The 21,461-nt window shown below is 39.0% G+C and overlaps 1 protein-coding gene across 1 annotated transcript in view; it reads right to left on the bottom strand.

Moving 5' to 3' along the window:
• Positions 1-21,157, bottom strand: part of PHEX (phosphate regulating endopeptidase homolog, X-linked) — a 98,386-nt gene extending 77,229 nt beyond the window's left edge. The window contains exons 1-3 of the mRNA XM_008629240.2: positions 20,454-21,157; positions 16,216-16,284; positions 14,890-15,051 (exon numbers count right to left, since the gene is read on the bottom strand). Of these exons, the coding sequence (XP_008627462.1) occupies positions 14,890-15,051; positions 16,216-16,284; positions 20,454-20,565 (343 nt within the window). The 5' untranslated portion in view covers positions 20,566-21,157. The remainder of the gene's footprint in view (positions 1-14,889; positions 15,052-16,215; positions 16,285-20,453) is intronic.
• Between the last annotated feature and the right edge of the window lie 304 nt (positions 21,158-21,461).

The following is a 21,461-nucleotide window of genomic DNA, read 5'->3' on the forward strand; positions in this document are numbered from 1 at the left end:
ACCAGTGCAAAGGGTGGCTTTGCTAGTATCAAGTCCCTCCTGTTGTGTGCTCAGCCAGGGCTAAAAAGCCTTGAAAAATTCAAGACTCCCTTCTCCGTACCATAGTACCACCCAGTGCTCTGGGTTTCAAATGAGCAAAGGCAGCACAGTGAAATTGCGCTAAGAAGCATTCCCCACACAAAAGGAGGAACAAAGAGGAACACAAGAGTCCCTTAGGCCTGCAGAGAACCACTGAGACTTCATAACACCAGCCATGGCAAGACCAAACAGCTCCCACGCAGAGCTGGATCAGGGTCAATGCAACATTATTCCTCTGCCAGGACTGGCTGGGGACATGCAGAGTACTGAAGAGGTGGTGGTACTGCCATCCAAAAGCAGCACCCTCCTGCAAACGGGTGGCAGCTGCTCACTCTCCAGCCCTGCTCTATCCAGCAGCTTTCTGGAGTCCACCCTACAGTGCCTCCTCTCCTGGGAGGCAAAAGCTGGATGGGACTGCTCGGTTCTACAGCTGAGAACAGCCTGGGTTTGCACAGCTTCTCTCAGTATTAGGAGCTCACTGCTTGAGGCAGAATTTTAAGGCACTTATTTCCCAAAATTTCCAGAGCACCCTGAGGAACCAGCCTTTTAGATATTCCCCACCTGAGCTCATGTGAGCACTCGGGACCATAATGCAGACCTCAAACTGTTTACTACTCAAGGAATACCATAGTGATAAGCAAATGCCACTTGTTCTCTCCCTCCAATCCCTTTTCTCCTTAAACAAAAAAACAAAAAAAACCCCCCACCCATTGCCCAATTCTTTTGCTTAGATCCTTAAGAGATTTAATGAGATCATTCCCATTTAATTATGAATAAGATTTTTCCCTTAAAATACTTCTGGAGAGGATAGCTTTGATTTCAAATCCTCAAATATTTCCCCAATTTGTTAAATACAATATAATGCCAACCATCAACGTATATGTTCAGTGTGCACAATTCTTAGTAGCATAATCAGACCTGTTCACATATTTTAAATGGCATTTTAAAAGAAATTATAAATGATGCCTCCATAAAACTAAGGATGAAAACCTACCCTCCCATTAAAGTCATTACAATAATTTCTGTCTTTGCCAGTGAGCTGTACAACCATGAAATTGAAGCTAATAAAATCCAGTGGCTAAAGCTCAAGAGAGAAAGAGATAAGAGCCAATAAAATCAACCCTAGAGATACACCTGCATCAAATTGTGTTAAAATCAGACCTGGTGTTTTCCCATCAAACCATCTCATTTTGTGACAGAATGAAGATGTAACACTCGCTTCACTATTGCAGAGAGTGAGGTGGGGTAGATGTTGCCAACTTGCTCAGAATTCTTTTAAGAAGACAATTCTTGGTTCTGATAACATAAAATCCAGTGATCAAACATGAAAGACTTAGTAAGATGGTTGAATCCTATGGACACTGAAATAGGGGATGCAATCCATGGATGCTCTTTAGGCTATGGAGGCTTCTCAGCCTTAACCTCAAGTTTTCAGAAAGATTTAGAAGCTCAAACCTGGAGCACTGCTCACATCCACATGATTTATACATTAGCTAGTATAAAATCCAAATACAAGATTTAGAAATTTGCTTCTTATTTAGCTCACAAATACATATGGATTTTACATGTCCTTGAGTATCTAAATTCTTAAAGACAAACAGCAAGAAAAGGCAAGAATAGCAACAAAAGGCAAGAAGCACAGCATACTGATCAAAGATATATGTAATCAATTGGTCTGTCTAGAGGTTGCTTATTCATGGAAAGAAAGTCACTACTGTGATTGAAATCAATGTAGGCCCAGCAAGCTCTCTTTAAATAAGCAATATTGGGTCCTGTGAGTCGCCTGGCCGCAGCTGCAGGCTCTGACAAACCCAGGCTGCACAGAGCATATCTGTTTGTGTGGGTCGATGCACACTGCTCTCTACAGGGCTGCTTTTGGGAGGGCAGCAGCTCAGTCTCTGCTCTTCCAGGACTCTGCAAGCTGAACAAACCTGCCCCAGGGCCATCCCACACTCTCTGAACAGTGCTTAATCTCCTGACACATGACATGGATTTCAGGCTCTCATCTACAGCAGAGAAATGCCAGCCAGTGACATACAGAAAGCAAATTCAGCCCCTCTGAAAAAATTCACCTGAACTATAGCTGTCTGGGAAGACTGTCTTTCCATCTTGAAAAACTGTAATAGTCTCAGATATTTTCTCTTTTGACACCAAAATGTAAGCAAAATCTATGTGGTCTTTCAAGGGATAGGAAGAGAAAGACCACCAAAGCTCAGTTAATGTTGAGCCTCATAAGATACCACAGATCTGCTGTTTAGTTCCTTACTTTGTCTTTCCAAGCTCCAACTCTCACACCTCACTAAGGGATTGTGTGTATTCATACAAATCCACTGAGAAGTTCAGTCTAATAGGCTTTCCTTAAGCACAGTCTCCTTGAACTTTGACATAATTAGGCAGATCAGGGCTACCAGCACTTTGACTAAAACAGCTCACTTAGCACTGAGGACACTGGGCTTGTTCTTGGAGCTTGCTTGCTTTCTTCCGTTTTTTTTTTAAACTCAGTTTTCTTGTTTCAAATTAAAAGTTCTAATTCCGTAAAGCAATCTTCCATTTTAGGACACCAAATATTTACCTCTACAGAAGAATTTTTAGGAATAAATAGTTTTGATCAGATTAGGAAATACACATCACTCCAACAATATTGAAAAAATACCCTTAAATTAATAGCTCATTTTTCAGCTCTCAAATGAACGATACAGCACCAGACATAGAATAGCAATCTGGCTGCAAAGGTTAAAAAAACCCCACAATCTAAGCTGCTTTCCAGCCATCTATAAAAGCATAGAATTGTTATTAACATTAACCAAAATTTAACAATTTATTGCTGCTACTGAGTTATACCACTGGCCTCCCTGCAAAGCAGAATATCATAACCAAAAATCACCAGGACAAGCAAAGTGAACCAGCATAGCTTAAGCCAGCTGAATATACAGTTTGGATCCCATTTCCTTAGCCAAATATGAAGTACATGTCTGAATGGCTTTTTTAGCAAAATAGCTCTTTTTCAGTTACATTTTTCACTTTCTTCACTTTGAAATTATTTCCAAAGTCATTCTCTTTGGGTTAAAAAAAAGATCTTGGCCTCTATCACTAACCTCAGCACCTCATGGATGCCCAGATCCAAGATTTATGTTTCCCTTCACATAAAACTTAGTTATGGCAAGTGTCAAAACCTACTGGCAGTTCCACTCCACAGTGCTGTAGTAACATAACTCATCTCATTAAGCAGCCACCACTTGCACAGTCAGAAACTGTCAAAAGGTGTTCACAATATCCTCAACTTCCTGAGGCTGCAAATGGCTTCATCATTCACTTTCTTCTACCAAGGAGCTGAGAGTGCAGATGTTCCCATTGCAGTCAAAGTTCTTGGACTTCTGTCACCCCAGGTCAGGCACATTTGCATCATTGCACACCCTTACTCTCATATAAAACACAAAGACTCGGCATCACCAGCAAAAAAACACTCCATAGCTGGGAGTGATCTTCACTTGCCTCAACTGGAGATGCTCAGATATACAGTCAAGGGAAAAAAGCCACAGCTGGGGGTGGGGAGCTGGGAAGGGAAGGAAGAGAGTTTATATTGAGTTGCCTCTTTTTCAGGGCAAGAGGGCTAAAAAAGGCCAGCTTCCTGTGGTTCACTACCCTCAAGTAAATAGCAATCATCTGCTGTTAAAAGTGAGAGCAAGGCACATTACAAAGGAAGCTTTGCATGTGTGTTTATTTAACTGCATACTATTCTGAAGCTGCTAAGGATAGTCTTGTGGCTAAGTGTTACCTTTAATCTTACTTTCCATTTCCAGCCCTTGTTGATTTTCCAGCTGACTGTCTCGCACAGCTTCACTTTGGTTTTCAACCACCGTATTTTATTTATGGCACCAAGAAATCCTGTACCTTTCCTTCTTCTTGGAGTGCATGAAAAAGGATTGTAAAGCAAGATTTGCAGGGAAAAGAAACATGCACACCATTTATTCAGATGAGAAATATTGATTCAATTTATCGGTGTCCTGATCAGATTGTATGTATACTGTACCCTATCAGACAGGTTTATATATATATATTTGTGTTGAACTCCTGAGAAATACTATGTTATTCATGAGGCTTATTTCCTATCCTAGTGAGAAAAATAAAATTTTTCTGTGCACTTTACAATCCTAGATATGGAGAATATATTGTGCTAGTAAAGACGGTAGCATTTTTTCCACTAGTTTTTGTCCTTATCCTTTTAGAAACATTTGCTCTATGTGGAAAATGCAAGCTCAAGTATTTGCATGGTGATATCTGACAACGATCTCAAATATATTATAATGCTTTCTGTCCTGAAGAAAAACAACTCCATGTGCAAATATCCCCCAGGGAATATGCTTGGACTGTAAACAAAACAAAAATTATACAAGAACCCCAAGAGACATCCCATTTCCTGGAAAGCTGTAACCGTGGAGGAGTGAAAAACTAGAAGCAGACAAATAACTCAGCATGAACTCCCAGGGCAATGCTAAAACAGACAGCAGTCTTGCACTGCAAAACCAGAGAAGTATCAAAGTGGGGAGATGATCTTAGTGTGTACACAGGCTGGTGAGACAGACTGGAACACGGCCTGCCCTTCAGCTTTCTGCATTGTAAAAACAATGTTGGACAGTTGGACAGAGGGCAGAAAAATAGCAAAACAATTGGGTTTATTTCCTTTGCAGAGTGTGGCTTGAGAAATAGAAGACAGCGACAAAAAAGCATGCAATGAGGGAACATGATTTTTCTCACAAGAGATGTGAAAGGGTAATGGGATCACAATATCAAAGCACCTTGAGAAAATGCTTGGTGCCAGAGAGGTCTTTAGACTATTGAAAAAAGGCACAAAGAAAGCCAACTGTTGAATGATGAAGACAAATTCAGCAGTGACAGTGATCAACCATTGGAACCAGCAACCAGAGGAGATAGTGGCTTTTCTACCTCTTAATATTTTCAAGACTTCATGCTTTTTTGGGAGATAAACTTTAGCCCAAAGTCAATTATGTTTTATCCCAGTGCAAGCTACTGAGCTGCATTAAATGGGTAATGTAATTGTCTGTGACACAAAAAAAGCCATAGGAAATAATCTAATGGTTACTCCTGGAATTGCACTCTATACATTTAGGATACAGATCTCAAAGCTCTCTTAGACATGACAGACCAAGGAGACACAGCCATTATCCATTGTTGCAGATAAAGTGAGCCACAGATTGCTCCTTATCTAATTCATGTCAGAGTCCTACTGGTTGGAATAATGCTCCTTTATGAGTATAAAGCTTGCTGAACTTGATCTGCACACTCAAAGAGCTTGATCCTTTGGAGACAGTGAATGCCCCTCAGTCTCTTTAATTTCAGAGACAGTAGGAGTTGCTTGGCATTGCCCAGATGATGCTCAGCACTAAACTGAAAGCAGCTTGTAATGCATTTTTTTGGGAATCAGACTCAGAAAGCAGTCCAAGGGCCTACATATTCAGCAGGTTTATTTGCAAATACCCGATGACAGAGAATTTCTCTTTCAATACTTGAGCAATAAAGACTCTGCTTGTCACCCTCGCCTCACTGTGCACTACAGCTATAAGGACTGAGTTTCTAAACTAATGAGAAGAATAATTAAAAGAGCTGTTCCCATCTCCAGCTATCAGTGACAAGCTTTGTTTCCTCCCTAACTTAGCACTATTATGTGCTACCTCTGTGAAGAGACAAAACCCAAGTTATGTTTTGGAAATTTGCAGAAGATCCTCTGATGCCAGCAACAGGCTCTTTTAAGGATGTTCTGTGAAGAATTACCACTGAAATGTAGAGAAAAACCTTCTCAAACCTTGGAGTTTAGCAATCAAACCAAACACACAACACATCTGTGCAGAATGTCATTCCCTGATGTCCCTGAACTATAAGATAACTATGATTTATCTAGTCCTCCTTAAGAATTTCTAACCCTTAATTCCCATATTTTCTTCACACGTAAGAACTATGGCAAAAGAGTTCCTGAAAAGTAACCTCTAAAACCCAAGCATCCAACTGCACTTGTGCCACTGGGGTTGTCTTAGCACTTCAACTATGTCATGAAGGCATTGCCCTCTCTTCAAACTCTCAGCACACTGGATTTAAGAAGTCAAGGTCAGTATGGTTCACAGAGCAAAGATTTGGCCAGGGTGCCAAACAGCACACAAAAAAACTTTAGAGCCACAGTGCTGTTACAGAAATCACAGCTAGACAAATGTACACTCTTAAGTAATGCAAGCTTACACGTTCCAAGAGTGATCATTTCAGAATGGTTTGGGGCCAGCTGACATTCATTTAGAGTATCTGCTTTCCAATTCCTTTTTTTCAGAGCCCAAAGTGAAGGAGAGCTGGCAGTGGTAAGTTTCATTGTGCCTACAAGGGGCACAGTGTTCTACCCCAAAATACAAACACTGGCCACAGCATACAAAATTATACACAAGACTGCTGAGATCACTCTATCAATGGTAACATTCCTGTCTCGATACATGAAAATAAGAATTTCTTTAGACTGCAACATTCCAGGTCGCAAAATAGTCAAAGAAGAAAATCTGAAACATATATTTTTATTCTCATCTGTTTGGAAACCTGACTCTTATAGCTGGAATGGAGTATAGAGGGGAGAGTGACGAATATATGATATATACATGTGTGTGTGTGTGTGTGTGTGTGTGTTCTAAAAGGAGATGACAGACTTGACTGACATTTCAAGCTGAACATATTTCTTGGGAACAAGACAAGTATGAAGCCAGGATTATTCTTAGAGTTAAATCTGTTCTCTCAGAGCACTCTTCTGCAAAAGACATGGACATCTGCTGTAGGACACAACATACAATAGTTCAGTACAGCTTTATCCCTCTTAGCAGGTTAATAGCACAGGTCAAACTCCCACATGAATGCACCTGCCCAGCTTCCATTTCAGAATTGTTTTGCATCTGGAAGCCCAGGAAGAAGAGCAAAGCAAGATCGTGCCTGCCTGGAAAATACCACAGAGACAAACCTCAGTGGATGTGCAGATGCCTGCTTACAGTTCTCTTCTGACACCAGTGCAACCCAACCTCAAATTCATTATTTCAAGGCCTCATTAAATTCCTTTATGCCTTTAAAACACAAGTTCTGCTGAGAATATCTCCTGATATGCAACTTTAGTGTACAAAACAACTTATTTCCTCTATTAGCAATTGATAGCAATATTTGGTTTCTGAGGCTTCCCTAAAATATGAGCTAACCTAAATTTATTTATTTTTTGTAAACTACCAGTTCTGCTAATTGCTCTGCAGTGCTTCTTGCTAGTTCAGGTATCTTATGCACAATCAGACATCTGCAGTCTGGAGTCCTCTTCCCCACCAGACACTTTATTAGAAGTGAACTGCAAATTATTGGTTTTTAAATAAAAATTTGTTTCCAGACATCCAAAATAAGAAAATACACAGTCTAAAAGATAACATTTTTGCTCCCTCACAAATAAACAAAAAAAAAAAAAAGAAATGAAACATTTTCTCACCACCATAAATAAATTAAATAATTTTTTAATTGTTACTGACATTAAGGCTCTTCTTCATTTTCTTTGTCCCTTGGTGGCTGTAAACAATTCTCAATTTCAGAGCACAGGAAGGGAAGCAGTCCAAGCCTAATGCAGTGCAAAATATATGTCACTGTATTTTATAAATACCTGTTTTGTGTTTCTGATGAATTATAGTCCAGCTTTCTCTACTGTTTGCTAAATACATATATGGGAAATCAAACTAGCATCAAAGGCTTGCAAAAATATTTCTCTATATGCTTAAAACTATTCTTGCCTAATTAAAGCTTTTTGCTCTGAGTGTCTAAAGTAAAATAAAACAGCAAATCAATACACCTTTCTGGTGCTTATAATGGACCTTTTAAATTATTTCAAAGCATATTTTATTTCCACTTTCATATCTGCTGTGTTGTATGTTCCCACTTCTTTGGAAGGCACAACCACCCAGAATGTCAATGGATAGGGCCATTAGTCACTTTTGGAAGGACTTGTGTTGGCTTACATGGCCTCAGAGATGCCTTAGATATGAAATATAATAGTTTCCATATTTTCAAACCAGCAACTTGTTGTTGTTTTTGGGGTTTTTTTTTGTTTTTTCTTTAATAAAACCACCAGTGTATTCTGCAGCTCCATGAGTTCACTCCTCAGAATGGTCTTTGTGGAGCTGATGCCTTAATCTAGGCCTACCTTGTTTTGATAAACTGTGTCTCACTCCTCCCCTTGTTTTATTTTGTGAGCGGGGGGGAGAGGACGGGTTGGTAGTTGGTTGGTTTGGTGGGGCGGAATTTGGTTTGTTCACTTTTTTGTGGTTTTTTTAAGGTATTTAATCATGATCAAGACACCAGTTATCAATTCAGGAAACTATGTTTTGTATTTGATAAAATTAATGTCCATCAACCAATTTCTTGATGGCAGCATTCATGTCATCATGGATGGAACAGTGACTCTTGAAAATAACAGCCCCATATTATTACTTCTTCTGATATTCCAACAGAATGTTTAAATCATTATAAATTAATTTTGCACTCACGAGGATCTAATTAATATGTATTTCCACAGGAATTCATGAAGATCTAGTAATTAATCAATTCATATAAGTTCTAGTTCCCAAGGAGTTTAAATCAAGTAAATCAAGCAAATATTCCCAAACACCAGCTTCATTAAAGGTTGCTGTATTTAGAAAAATAAACCAAACTAATATACTGACATTCTAGGGTTCCCCCTTGCCACTTGAAAAGAAATTCCTCAATTCTTTCCTTGAATATCCATTCTAGCAATATGGAATTTCTCATGGAAATAGCATTCACAAAGTTGTGCTTACATAAATGGTTCCTAATGCTGTTCAGTGCCCTAATACACAGCACGTTTCCTAAACAGAAATATTGTTTGTTTACAGTTTCAGCATTTTGTAAATTCTCTGAGTTTGTATATCCAAAGATAAGCCCATCATGTGAGTTCCTCCAAAAAGTCAACATAACTGTACACAAACTGTGACCAAACCAAAAATCATTTTATGGGGATATGAGAGCCTGTGTTGATAAATTTAATTTCAATAATAAATCTTACTCTTTTGAGTAGAATTGCCCTCTTCCCTGCCCTGCCCCTCTGGCCTCCCAGTATTATGCTGCAGAGGATAACACATGTCATTTTAATGTTAAGCAGAAGAGTTTAAACCACATTTAAACCAGAAGACTGCAAATTTCCCAATCGTTACAATATAGGTGGAGGTCTACACTCTACACTAAATGGCAGCATTACATTGACTTCAATACAATAATACTTTTAACTTGTACTTGTGGAATTCTTTTTTTTTCCAAAAAAAGGAATCAGATGTCATGGATTGCTGTGCCTTCCAAGGTATGAACCCTCATTCTGTAAAACTACCCACCCAAACACAGCCATCAAACATTTTTAAATTCAGTATCTGCAAGTATGGATCATACAAACCCCAGATTCACTGTAAATTTAGGGGAAATACGTGCCACATGTGGAACAGAAGCGAGCAGGATGCCCCACTTTGGTTCCAGCTGAGGGCTCAGAGGAGGATGCCATTCTAGTCTCCAAACCAGGGAGATGCTGTGGGAATCCTGTGGCTCAGTTACTGTGCTGCCTTTAAACCTCATTTAGGAATCAAAATTATCTCCTCTCAGTACTCATGGTTTTCCAAAATCACTCATTACAAACGCAACTTTCATTCTGAGCAGCCACAAAGCCTGGAAGAAGTCCTGGCTTCTCCACTTTTGACTTAGGTATTTCATTTTACCAAAAAGCTATTAAATTCTTGCCCAGAGAGATTTACCTGACTTGTGCCACTTATGTTTTTTCTTACATTCAGATAAATAAGCCACTATAGGAAATATCTGGACCACTCAAAATGAATGTCTTTACCATTGAAAAGAGATCCATTTATTGCAGAAAAGACCAAGCAAAACAGCATTAAGTGCTATTGCTTTTTTCTGCTTTCTTGTTATTCAAGAGCAGCTATCCAGCAATATATTGGAGGAAAAACCATAAATATCGTCTTTTATTTTAATTATTGCTGGTATTCTCCCTCTTACTTGGGACAGCTCTCAAATAGCTCAAATACCTTTGAGGGGAAACAAATCACAAGAGACAGGTCAGCTAATACAGACACCTGGGGATGAGTGTCAGCAGCTGCATTACTGATTTCACGGGACACATCCAAACTATCCCAGTGATCCCAACGGAGCACCAGTTGAATGGTGCCCTAAAATAGCCCTGTGGCACAGGGTCTTCTGTGCAGGACAGCAACCACTCAACAGCAACAACAACTGCTCCAACTCCTAGGATCAGTCTGAAAGGCTATCCTATAGTCAAACAGTATAAATTTCCAAAGAGATATTTTTACTTACTGGTTTTACTTATAAAAAATTTATTTTCCAAAGGAAATCATTGCAGATTATCTTGGGAAAAGTTGCCTACGCTGCCAAGATATTTTGTTTGCTGTCTGTCTCATGTTCTTTAGAAACCCACACACCATATCCTCCTAAAAGGCCTCCATTTCTGTCTGTTTACCGCATTGGAAATTCCTCATTTTAAACTGAGTGACATCCAGAAAACAGCCACACTACAAAGCTTAGCACAGTAAATCAGCCTGAAGTAGGTGTCTCACTGGGCCAGGAACAGTAGGGAGACTTCATTTGTAAACTGGTTTCCACAGTCATAAATTAAATTTAAAAGGCCTGGAAGACATGTTCACAAATGATTCACATAATTTAAATCGGCTCCTTTGCAGTGCTGAGATTTAGGAATGTTTGTGGAGTTTTGTTTTGTTGTTTTTATTTTAATTTATTGCTTCCTGCATGGTCACTCAGAGAAAGGAAAAAATAAGCCAGCTGTACACTATTGTACTTCAGACCTCAGAGAAAGGAAAAGAAGCTTCTGGGTTCACAACCAACATTCACCACAGGTAATAAGCACTGAATTACGTGCCTCCGACTTCCAGCTCTGAACTGTTCACAAAAAGCCACTTGCTTTCCAGTGGTAAGACAAAAGCGCTCCTAAAGCCTTAATGGAGGTCATCAAATCAGAATGGAAACATTCATCAGGAACACAAATAGCTTTGCAGGAAATATTATGGTAAGTGGAAAAACATTTAGTAACTCAGAGTCACTGCTGTCTTGACCTGACAAAAGGCTGAAGCTGTTGCAGTTTGAAATAGCTTTTGTTCATGTTACACAGGCCACAGGCAAACGATTCTTTCCATTTTGAAGGACTCCAAGAGCTTCCTCATCAGAGGCCTATTGAGCACTGGGAGTGTTTGTTCTTAACCAACATGAGGTACTTTTTAACATGCCTGTGGTGTAGCTGAAAAGGAAAGGCTGGCTTCAAGGCAGGGACAGTCTGGTCCAGCCAGGAATGGTTAACAGGAAGTAGTTGTACCTCAGTCCTCTTCAAGATAGTTCTATAAGGAGCAGTTCTATAAGAAATTTTAACCTAAATATTACATGTCCCTTACCTGGATTTGGGTCACAACCCAAACCACAAGCCTCTGCTTTTGAGATATTTTTGTCTCTCTACAATTATCTTCTTTACATTCCTCCATGATGCCTGAAATCCTGCTGCAGGTCACATCCAAGGAAAGACCTACCACTACTTTTTCTAGGCTAGAACTTTATTTATTTTGTATAGCCAGGAGATCAAAATGAGTTGCATATGTGGTTTGTGGATTCCTCTGAGTGCAGAAAAATACCCAAGTGACCCTCAAACAACATATGGAAAAGAAATTAAAGGGGAAATGATGATATGATTAGCATCTTAAGACAGCTAGAGAAACCCATGGAAGCATTATATATATACTCCTACCCCATTATAAACCCAAATCTTAAAACAAAAAGTATTTTTAATGATCACATTATGTTTTGCAGATCTAGAAGAACCCCAAAATTAATGTTTCTAATCCTGATCCTTCAATCAACCAGAGACACACAGACAAAAAAAAAAATCTACCACCCAGTAGTTCTTAGCTATTTTCCACTGACCTACTACCATTTCCCCTCTTTGGAATTCCCTATTAATGCACCAAAACCTTCACTGATACAGAAAATGTTCTACTCTTTTGAAGCTTACACCGGCAAAGTCATTTGGTCTTGTGAGTCTGTAACTTCAAAAAACCCCCAAAGACACACACACACAAAAAAACCAAACACAAAAAAAGAAAATTAAATGAAACCCCAAAACACACACAACACATACACACAAAAACAAAAACCAAACCAAACAAAAAAACCCCCCACCAAACAAATAACCTACAAACAAACCAAAACACCAAACCCAAAAGAAATAGAAAAAAAAGCTTTGTTCTCAAACCCACTGATACCTAATGGAGGGCTCAGTACGTTACACAGCTACCACTACCTTTCTTTGGTAAGGCAAAATTAGTTCTTACACTTACTACCTATTATCCACTGGAAGATTTTCTTCTGCAGCAGTTGCTGCTGAACAAAAAAAATTAAGCTTCCAGAATATTGAAGATACACTTGTGCAACCTGTGTAATAGGTCTTTGCCCAAAATCCCTTTCTCAGGAAGAGGAGCAGGCTCAGGAACATTCAGGGACCAGAAGACAGATTAGATGTTCAAATAGTTTATTTTCAGTAACATAATTTTTTAATATATATCCTGAATAAATGTTTCCATCTATACTACACCATCAAAGAAAATCAAATATGAAAAATATGTCTTTCTGGCCAAGCCATGTTATCACTTTAAGATGAATAGTTTTCTTTAACATGATAAGTATTTCAGAACGTAGCCAGATCTCTAAAGACAGAGGCCTTTTTAATCTACCAAATGTCAAACAGGGACATTTACCATGTGGTACAAAGTTCTACCAAGAGTTCTTCAGGAAGGAGAGATTAAATTTTCCTCCAAGGTCTATTCAGCCCTATAACTATTTCTCTATGCAGGAATTCTTCCTCTTGCTAAAACTTCTGCTAGCTAAGTTGTGGTCATACACAAATTAATAACTCAGTGTTAAGCTAATTTACTGAAATAACTCAAGAGAAAACACAAATATACCTAGAGGCTGAAGTTATGCTTGTTATTTCAGCTACCAACACTTTCCTTTTTCCTTTCTTAAATTACAAAGAATATATTTTGGAAAGTTTATTAAGTAAAAAGTTAAGGAGGAGATGGCAAATGTTATATTAGAAACACTTCTGTACACCAACCAGCATTTCACATCTTTGTCCCTGTCCATGCCAAGGGCCTCCTATTAAAAATAATTTTGTATAAATTTCCTTTATTTGATATGGAGTTTCCATTAAGCAAATACTTCTCACTTGGATGTTTCTTTCTTTGTCTTGTGTTTTTCTAGCTATGGATTAGCAAATTCTAAAGGGACTGCAGAAAGAAAATCAAATAAAAACCTGGCTTAGCATGATGTCCTTGATTAGGACCTGTAAAAAGAGGAAATTAAGGATGGCAGTGACAGCTTGCTACTCTATACTCAATTAGGATTAGCCTCTTTGTGGCTATGGTTCATGCAGGATGTAGAGTTATCTAATACAGCCCAATTCTGGCAGCAGAACAACTAGAATGCAAAGCATAACTTAAAACAGACTCTGGAAATACTTTTTTTCTTTTCATTGTGGCATCTTCAGCAGATTTTAAACAGAAGTCTTGAGATCATATCCTGTGTTGAAAATCAAAACTCATATTCTGAGCCCAAATGCAGCTTTTAAAGTACTTAATTATGTGAAAATTTAATACAATAAGACTGAAGAAAGTAAGTGGAGAAGGGCTTTGGTACCTACACAAAATCCAAGAAAAATAAGTGCTATATTTAAGCATTAAATCCTAAAACTGACCTCTGTTCTGTGGTGAGCTCAAACCAGGCTCTTATGTCAATTATTATGTCAATTATGTGCTCAAGGTGGGCAAAGCTCAAGCACACCACCACCAATATTAAATCTTGCATGTCTCCCTTTTTTTGAGTAACTCACTTCTAGCCAAGACTATAAGAATCTGGCAGGATTTTCCTACCTAACAATAATCATCACCCTTTCTCCCCAGCTGGTCTGCAGGGCTTCCTGGTGAGGTGGCCACGCTGCAGAGTATAGCCCTAAGTCAAGTCACATGCAGATTAAAAAGCCCTCTTCCTACACATTTCCACCCTGGGGCTATTTTTTCCTCCAGAAACACATTTTTAAGCAACTTTCTGTTTCACTGATGATAGATCAGGTACTTCAGTGGCAGCCTGAACGGCAGTGGGAAGGAAACCCACTACCCAAACAAACCTCCGTCTCTGGAAGCTTGTGAATTGCCTCTGCCAAGGGCTAGGTGACTGTACTGGAAAATATCACTCTGGTTTGACTTTATTACATTATTTCATGCTGTTGGCTGACTGTTAGAGACAGCCTGCTGCACTGGACTGATGATTGTCTGATTTTGGGACATTCTTACATGTGTGTGCTCTGCTCCTGCACTCTGGTCTAGCCAGCACCTGCAAGGGGGATAGAGTTAAATCCCCTCATCTTTTTCTTTTTGTTATTAACAGGATCATTTCATCCCTCCATTCTTAACTGATAGAATTTCCAGCAGTTCTGTTCTTCCTCCCAAATTCTCTTTATGTTAAATTCAGTATCTCTCAATGTGATTTTCAATAAAAACAAGAAAAATATACTTTTGAAAGAGAACATTAAGTCGGGCTGTTGGATGTTATCCAGTGATCAGAACTGTGGAGACGTCTGGTCATTTCAAGCCCAGCCAATTAACAAGTTACAGTGACAAGCCAACCAAATACTTTTCAAAATGATATATTTACCCTTTAGTTTGAGGTCCACATTGTGTCGCAGCCAGGGATAAACACCATAGTTGGACATATCTTCAGGAATAGGGTTTTGATATATCCAGCCATCACATGCAAATCGATAGAAGTTCTCACACGGATCTATGGATTGATTTATCTTGCTCAGGATGCCAGCAGCTGTAAAAAAGACACCACATAGATTTTGTGGAACACTTTTTCCTAAACAGAGAATTACACAAGGCTACAGTCCAGCAATGATGATTAATGAAAAACAAACAAACAAACAAAAAAGACGAAATATCTGCAGTGAATCTTCTTGAGTGCCATACAGCAATGATGGCTGAACTTAGCAGTACATGCACATGAACTGCTAGAGCGAGACACCTGAAGGCAGGCTCTCCATTGTTGCCATCATAGAATTGCCTGAGGAATTTAGTAGCAATACATATTAAGTAGATTGTGATTAACATTTCAGTAACTATGAACTGCTTACCTCTAGCTGAATACTGCATAAGAAAACAAATCAAATTCTGATCTACCATTCATTGGAAAAGATAACTGTAGTATTTTCAGCTCCATTTCGTGACTGCTTCCCTACCAGTTACTATTGCAGGTGAAAGAGAGGCAGTAAGAAAGACATCAGCCTGACAAGCCCAAGAGCCAGTAGCTTTGAGTACCTAATGATAAAATCATAGAATAGTTTGGGTTGGAAGGACTCCTTAGAGGTCACCTAGTCCAATGTTCTGCAATAATCAGGGACATCTTCAACTAGACCAGGTTGCTCAGAGTCCCATCCAGCCTGACCTTGAACACCTCCAGAATGGGGCATCCACAACTTCTCTGGGTGACCTATGCCAGTGTTTTACCACCCTCACCATAAAAATTTTCTTCTATGTAACTAGTCTGAATCTACCCTCTTTCAACTTAAAACCATATAAAGTCTGTGCCAGATCTGGTACAAAAGCATCTCTGTGCTGAACAATTCACTTGCTAGTTGTCTGATTACTGGAAAGGAAGCAACAAAATATACCTGAAGGCCCAGTCACTCAACATTTTTTTTCATATTTAAAAAAAAAGAAAAATAACTCCTATGGGAAACTTTGAGTCAACCTAGTTAGACTAGCTAGACCAAATTAAAACATGAATTTTAATTGTACAAAATAAACAAAACAGAAGCAACTTGAACAGTGACTTTTTAAAAAGTTTGGAGTTGTTGTTCTTTCTCCCTCATTAATTAAGCTTTCAGAGTAAAATGTATAATGGGAAAAAATTAAAGGGTATAAATATCTCATTAACATACTATAATCATGATATGTTTGAGAGGATAAAATTGCTGCTTACCAGCTTCAATGCATTCTGCAGTCAAACAGTACTGTTGCTTCGGATGAAACTTTATAAGACCTTGGCTAACTGCAAAATGGAAAACCATAATGAGATAATTTGCAATGAATTTTGACAACTGCAGCCAAATGTTGTGTTCTTGATCATTCCAATATCAGTGCAGCCTCTGGTCCCAGTGCCTCTCTGACTGCACTGATTTAGAGCACTTAGAATGTACATTAAGTAAATATTTAGAATGTATATTAAATAAATACTGCAGCTTGTACAAATAATTTTCCCCTCCTGATCCCGCTTTCTCCTTCCCCCCTCTTTGCTCACAGGCATAACAAAGCAAGGGCTGTCTCTGCACAGTGCCTGGAGTAGCATCACTTCAGCCCTACTCACTGACAGTGAACACCACCACAATGCAAACAATTCAGCACTGTTAGCATCCTCCAGAGCTTGGAAACACAGGAGAATAGAATGGCTTGGGTCAGAAGGGACCTTAAAGATCCTCCAATTCCAGTGCTCTGCCATGGGCAGGGACCTTACACTAGACCATGGTTGGAAATGCAACACAGAGCAGTCTCCCCACCCTCTGCAGGGTTTCCACAGCTCCCCTGAGCTGTGAGGCTCACACTGCTCTGCAGCAGCACTGCACTGCCCAGCACAACCCAGCACCAACAGGACGCTTCCAGGGTCTCCTTATTCCAGCCTGGAATAAAGCAGATTGTAATGGGCACAAGGATAGCTGTGCTTTATAAGGCACAACCCAGTTTCTGTCTGAACTGTCTCCCAAAAGTATTGTAATTGCATTTGCTTCCAAAAACCTTGCTGAGAAGAACTATGAAATTGTCAGTTAATTTTGCTCAGCTTTTAAAAATGTGTATTACAACTGCCACTGAAATTTAAGCACAGGAATTGCTAATGTCAGACACTGCTCTCAGGCAGCAAATATGCAGATAATTGATACTTGGGACTAGGGAGGGAGAATCCCAAGGGGTAGGTGAAATAGGACTCACTAGATGTATTCAGTAGGCATAAAAAATGTCTCATTATATCCATTATCTTAAAACAGTCCATAGCAAAAAATAAAAAAAGCAAATAACACTGAACAAAAAAACCCAATGATGGAATATATTATGGTACCATAGCTTTAACTGTGCTGATAGTTATAAAGCAATTTCTGCTATAGTTATATATTGTTCAAGAGTGATAGAAAAATGCAAAATGGCACTTCAGCCCCGGAAAATTTTTTTTATACGAAGTCCTAAACTAGAATTGAATATAAAGCTGTTTCATCTCTTCCAACCTCCCAGTTTTAATGACAATTAATGACAGAAGCAGCTGGATTTCAATCAAAGGTTCTCAGAAAATGGGAATGTGAAACTATTTCTGGACAGCTTTTCCAAAGCTTGCATTGGCTCAGTGAAACACAACACCTCAACCACCTTTGCAAATTAGCCAAGAAATACATAAGATTTTGAAGTATACAAAGGTTGTAATTGAAATATTGAAGAACAGTATAATGTAGAGAAGTGGAGATCTCCAGAATATGATTTTGAGCCACCACAAATAGGAACTACAAATAATGGATAATGTTCCTTTTAATTAAGTGTTGCACCCCTCCCAACTCACCTTCTTCCCTGATTAGAATTTAGCCTTTTAGAATCCATCCAGATCTTGAATGCTTGCTGGACTTTTTTTCTTAATAAAGCAGAGACAGGAGGGAAAAGCCCAGACATAATTTCATTCTTAATCTGAAGTAGCCCTTGTGTTTTTGATACTTATAAACAAAAGCAAAATCCCATTTCACTGGGAAACGTACAACTTTATCATTAGAACAAATTTTTAAAAAAAATCTTTGGCAGTAACATTTCCCTTTTAAGTAACAGCTAATTTTGACAGGAAAAAAAACTTTGCATAGTTTTGTTCTCTTGCCTTTTTATTGTTAAGAGAACTAATCATTACATTATTACTTAGTCATGGTTATAACCCTCAGTGTCCTACTTGTTCCTTTATAAGCCTGTTTCCAGATTATTAAGCAAATACACACCACAATTAAGTCTTAAAAAAATAAATCTATAAGGGAAAAAGCATACAAATGTAGAGATGCAAGTAATGTGAACATTCCTGTGATGTAAGAAGCCCAAAAGGACTACCAAATCAGGAGGGGAGGCTCTCAAATAGAGATTCAAAGCTGCCTGACTTCTCACCCAAGGGAACTGGACAGCAATGGGCTTCCTCCAAGGAGGAGGTGGCTCCTGCCCTGTCACAGCCCCCACTCCTACCAGAGCATCACAGGCAGGACTCCAGTAATGCTGAGCCACTGCCCTGGTAGCTCCCCACTGGAGTCACAGTGTGGTCACAGCCAGCAGGAGCAAGGAACAGTAAATAACAACACCCGATTCTCCCACATCCTCATTAGACTTTGTAGGAACTAGGAGAAGAAGAAAGCAGGAGAAAGCTGCATTTCTCTCCTCAGGCTGGAAAATTGATTTCAGGTGTACCAGAAACAGCAAGTTTTGCAGAGTAAATGAAAACTGAATAAAAAAAGAACATCTTGAGGTGCCTGAAATGTTTCACATGGACAGAAATAATAATGTCCATTTCTACAGTTTAATAAAACTAAAAAGTAGTTAAGCTCAAACTTAAAAACAAAACAATATCACAATGAAACATGGAAACATCTAGTTGAAAAAATGTTAAACCAAAACAATTTAACTTCTTTTTCCTTTGTTCTTTAGGTTGAAAATTTCAGACAATTTTCAAACAAATCCTAAAAGCATTTTGGTTGACCCAAGGCCAGCATTTTTATTTTCTTAGCAGTTATGCGAGTGAAAATTTTGACACTGAGTCCCTGGCTACAGAACATGCCACAGGCACACTTGGAAAAGTATCTGCAAGAATTAATATATTTGCTTGAATTTTTACACCTGGCCTATGGATAAAGCAGTTCTGTCTCTGAGAAGCTGTGGTGGTAAATGTCTATTGCTTTTACTGCTCTAAGCAATAAACAAACAAATAAACAAATCTAGTGCAGGCACAAAGAAATAAGGTCTCTCCATTATTACTCCCTGGTGTTTATACTGCTTTATTTAAGTGAAAAACTTTTTTTTTTTTCCATCTAGAAATCTGAAGATTCAAACTTGCTCATGGTTATAAAAAGTTTTGTTGACTTGAATGGGATCACTAACACAGAAGTTATTTGCCTGCAAATGTTGCAGAATTTGCTCTAGAGCAGAAAAAGTCTAACCAAGAGTGAGCCTGGTGCTTTAAATATTCTATAGAAAACCTGACATTGTTTTCTTAGTTGTGACTATAAACAAAGCAGACCTTTCAAACAAGATCATAAAGGATTGGAGGAAAGCAAAGATATGCTTAGAGGCAAGGTTTCCACCAATCTAGAGAAATCTGCGTTGGTCGAAAGAAATGAAAAGTTGGGCTGAGTTATTCCAAAAGAGGATCCAGCTCTGCAAAGTTCTTACAGGATACAACACATCTTCCTCTTTACTTGGAGTTTCCAGGCATATTTATACTTCTACACATCATTTCAGAAGTGTAGGCATATGCTTTCAACTGATAGTCTAACAAAACCAATCTACAGGTAATTTCAAATGTGGGAGAAGAAAAACAAAATTCCTTCTCTGTTGGATCTAGTTACAGCTTATATACCTGATCAAAATACTTCAATTTCATCCTAAATGCACTCTTTATGTCTTTTGCAAAGGCAACTTTGCAATTCATCATAGAAGAACAAAAAGATCTAAAAAATGTGCATGCATATGCACTATTGACGTTTCTACAGGAATTTTAGTCAAGCCCTAAATGAAAACCAAATGAAGGAAAACCCAAAAGATTCCATAAAATGCGTGCACTACACAGATTCATTTTCAGGGAACAGAGAATATTACTCCACATCGGTCACAACCTGTGAATCTGTAATCAGCATAATCTCACCTGTTTCTCTCCATCCTGTGAAAGAACCCAGTTCTGGTCAGAACACATTCAACTGACTATCCAAATTTAAATTCAGCATTCAAAAAGTTACATGAGATCATATTGCATCTCCCAGCTCTAGCATTCCCGCAACAAGAACTCCTTTACTGACACATATCCCTTTCAGGATAAATATAAAATGGGGGGAAAGAAAAGAGACTGAGGTTTTCACCAAAAGATGTCGTGAAGCACAAACAGCGGCACCCAGCAGACAGGCTGGGGAGGGTTGTGCTCAGGTTAGTGTCAACGCTTTCACTTACCCAAGAAAAGCGCGGTGCCAAGAACAACAGTGCCACTCACAAAGACACCGAGGGCGATCCGAGTGGCTTTGCTGGCTGCTCCCCTGGCCTCGGGGACTGTCTCTCCTTCCATCGGGATAGCTTGGGACGTGCTTGCTCTCGCAGAAGTATGGTTTTCCCCTGCTGCTGTCGTGTCAGTGTTTCAACTGTTCACAAATTGTGCCCATGAGCTCTCCTCCTCCTCCTCTCTCCTATTTAAAACTCCAGGTTTCTGTCATGAACCATTTCCTAGGCACTTCCTGCTCTCTCCCTCTCAAAGCAAAATCACATGTAAAATAGTAGCTGTCTCCTACGTTTTCCTCTGCCCAGGAGGAGGAAAGGCAAGCGGTGGCCACAGATCGTGCAGCCCTTGCTGCCTGTAGAGCCTCTATGAGCCAATCACTCAGCAGTCCCCCTTATCAGGGGTTCTGAACACGAGCATTTCACAATGTCGCTGAACAGATGTTTTAACTATTCAAAGAGCTGCAAACCCTTTCCAATCAAAGCAGGATTGCTGACAACTTCTACAAACACAAGTCTGATGGAAGGTTTTCTTTTTTCCTCCTTGCACTTATTTAAAAAGACTAATTATCTGCTGACTAAAGTTTTCTCCTTTTAAACCATTGCTGCTGCATCATTTGGCTTCACCAGAAGAGGTACCCACTCAGCAGACAAATCCCTTTTTAAAGCTTCCTAAGAACTCTCAGACTATCATGTAGCATTTTATTTTGGGAATTTGGTATGTGACACTGTGTGCCAAAAATCACAGTCAAGCAGCACAAAGCAATAATCAGCACAACCTACAGAATAGTCCTGCTCTAAAAGCTAGGTCTGCTTTTTTCCAGGCAAGATATTTCAGTCCTTGCTGATACAAAATACATTTTAAGAGATGATCCTATTCTTCCAAGTCAAGTACTCCTATAAGCTTAGTGGAAAAGTATCTATTTGGCACTTTAAGACAGTGGGGAATTTAAAAAAAAGTCTTATTTA

This window comes from Corvus brachyrhynchos, unplaced genomic scaffold (genome assembly GCF_000691975.1).
Source record: "Corvus brachyrhynchos isolate BGI_N302 unplaced genomic scaffold, ASM69197v1 scaffold11, whole genome shotgun sequence".
Lineage (NCBI taxonomy): Eukaryota > Metazoa > Chordata > Aves > Passeriformes > Corvidae > Corvus > Corvus brachyrhynchos.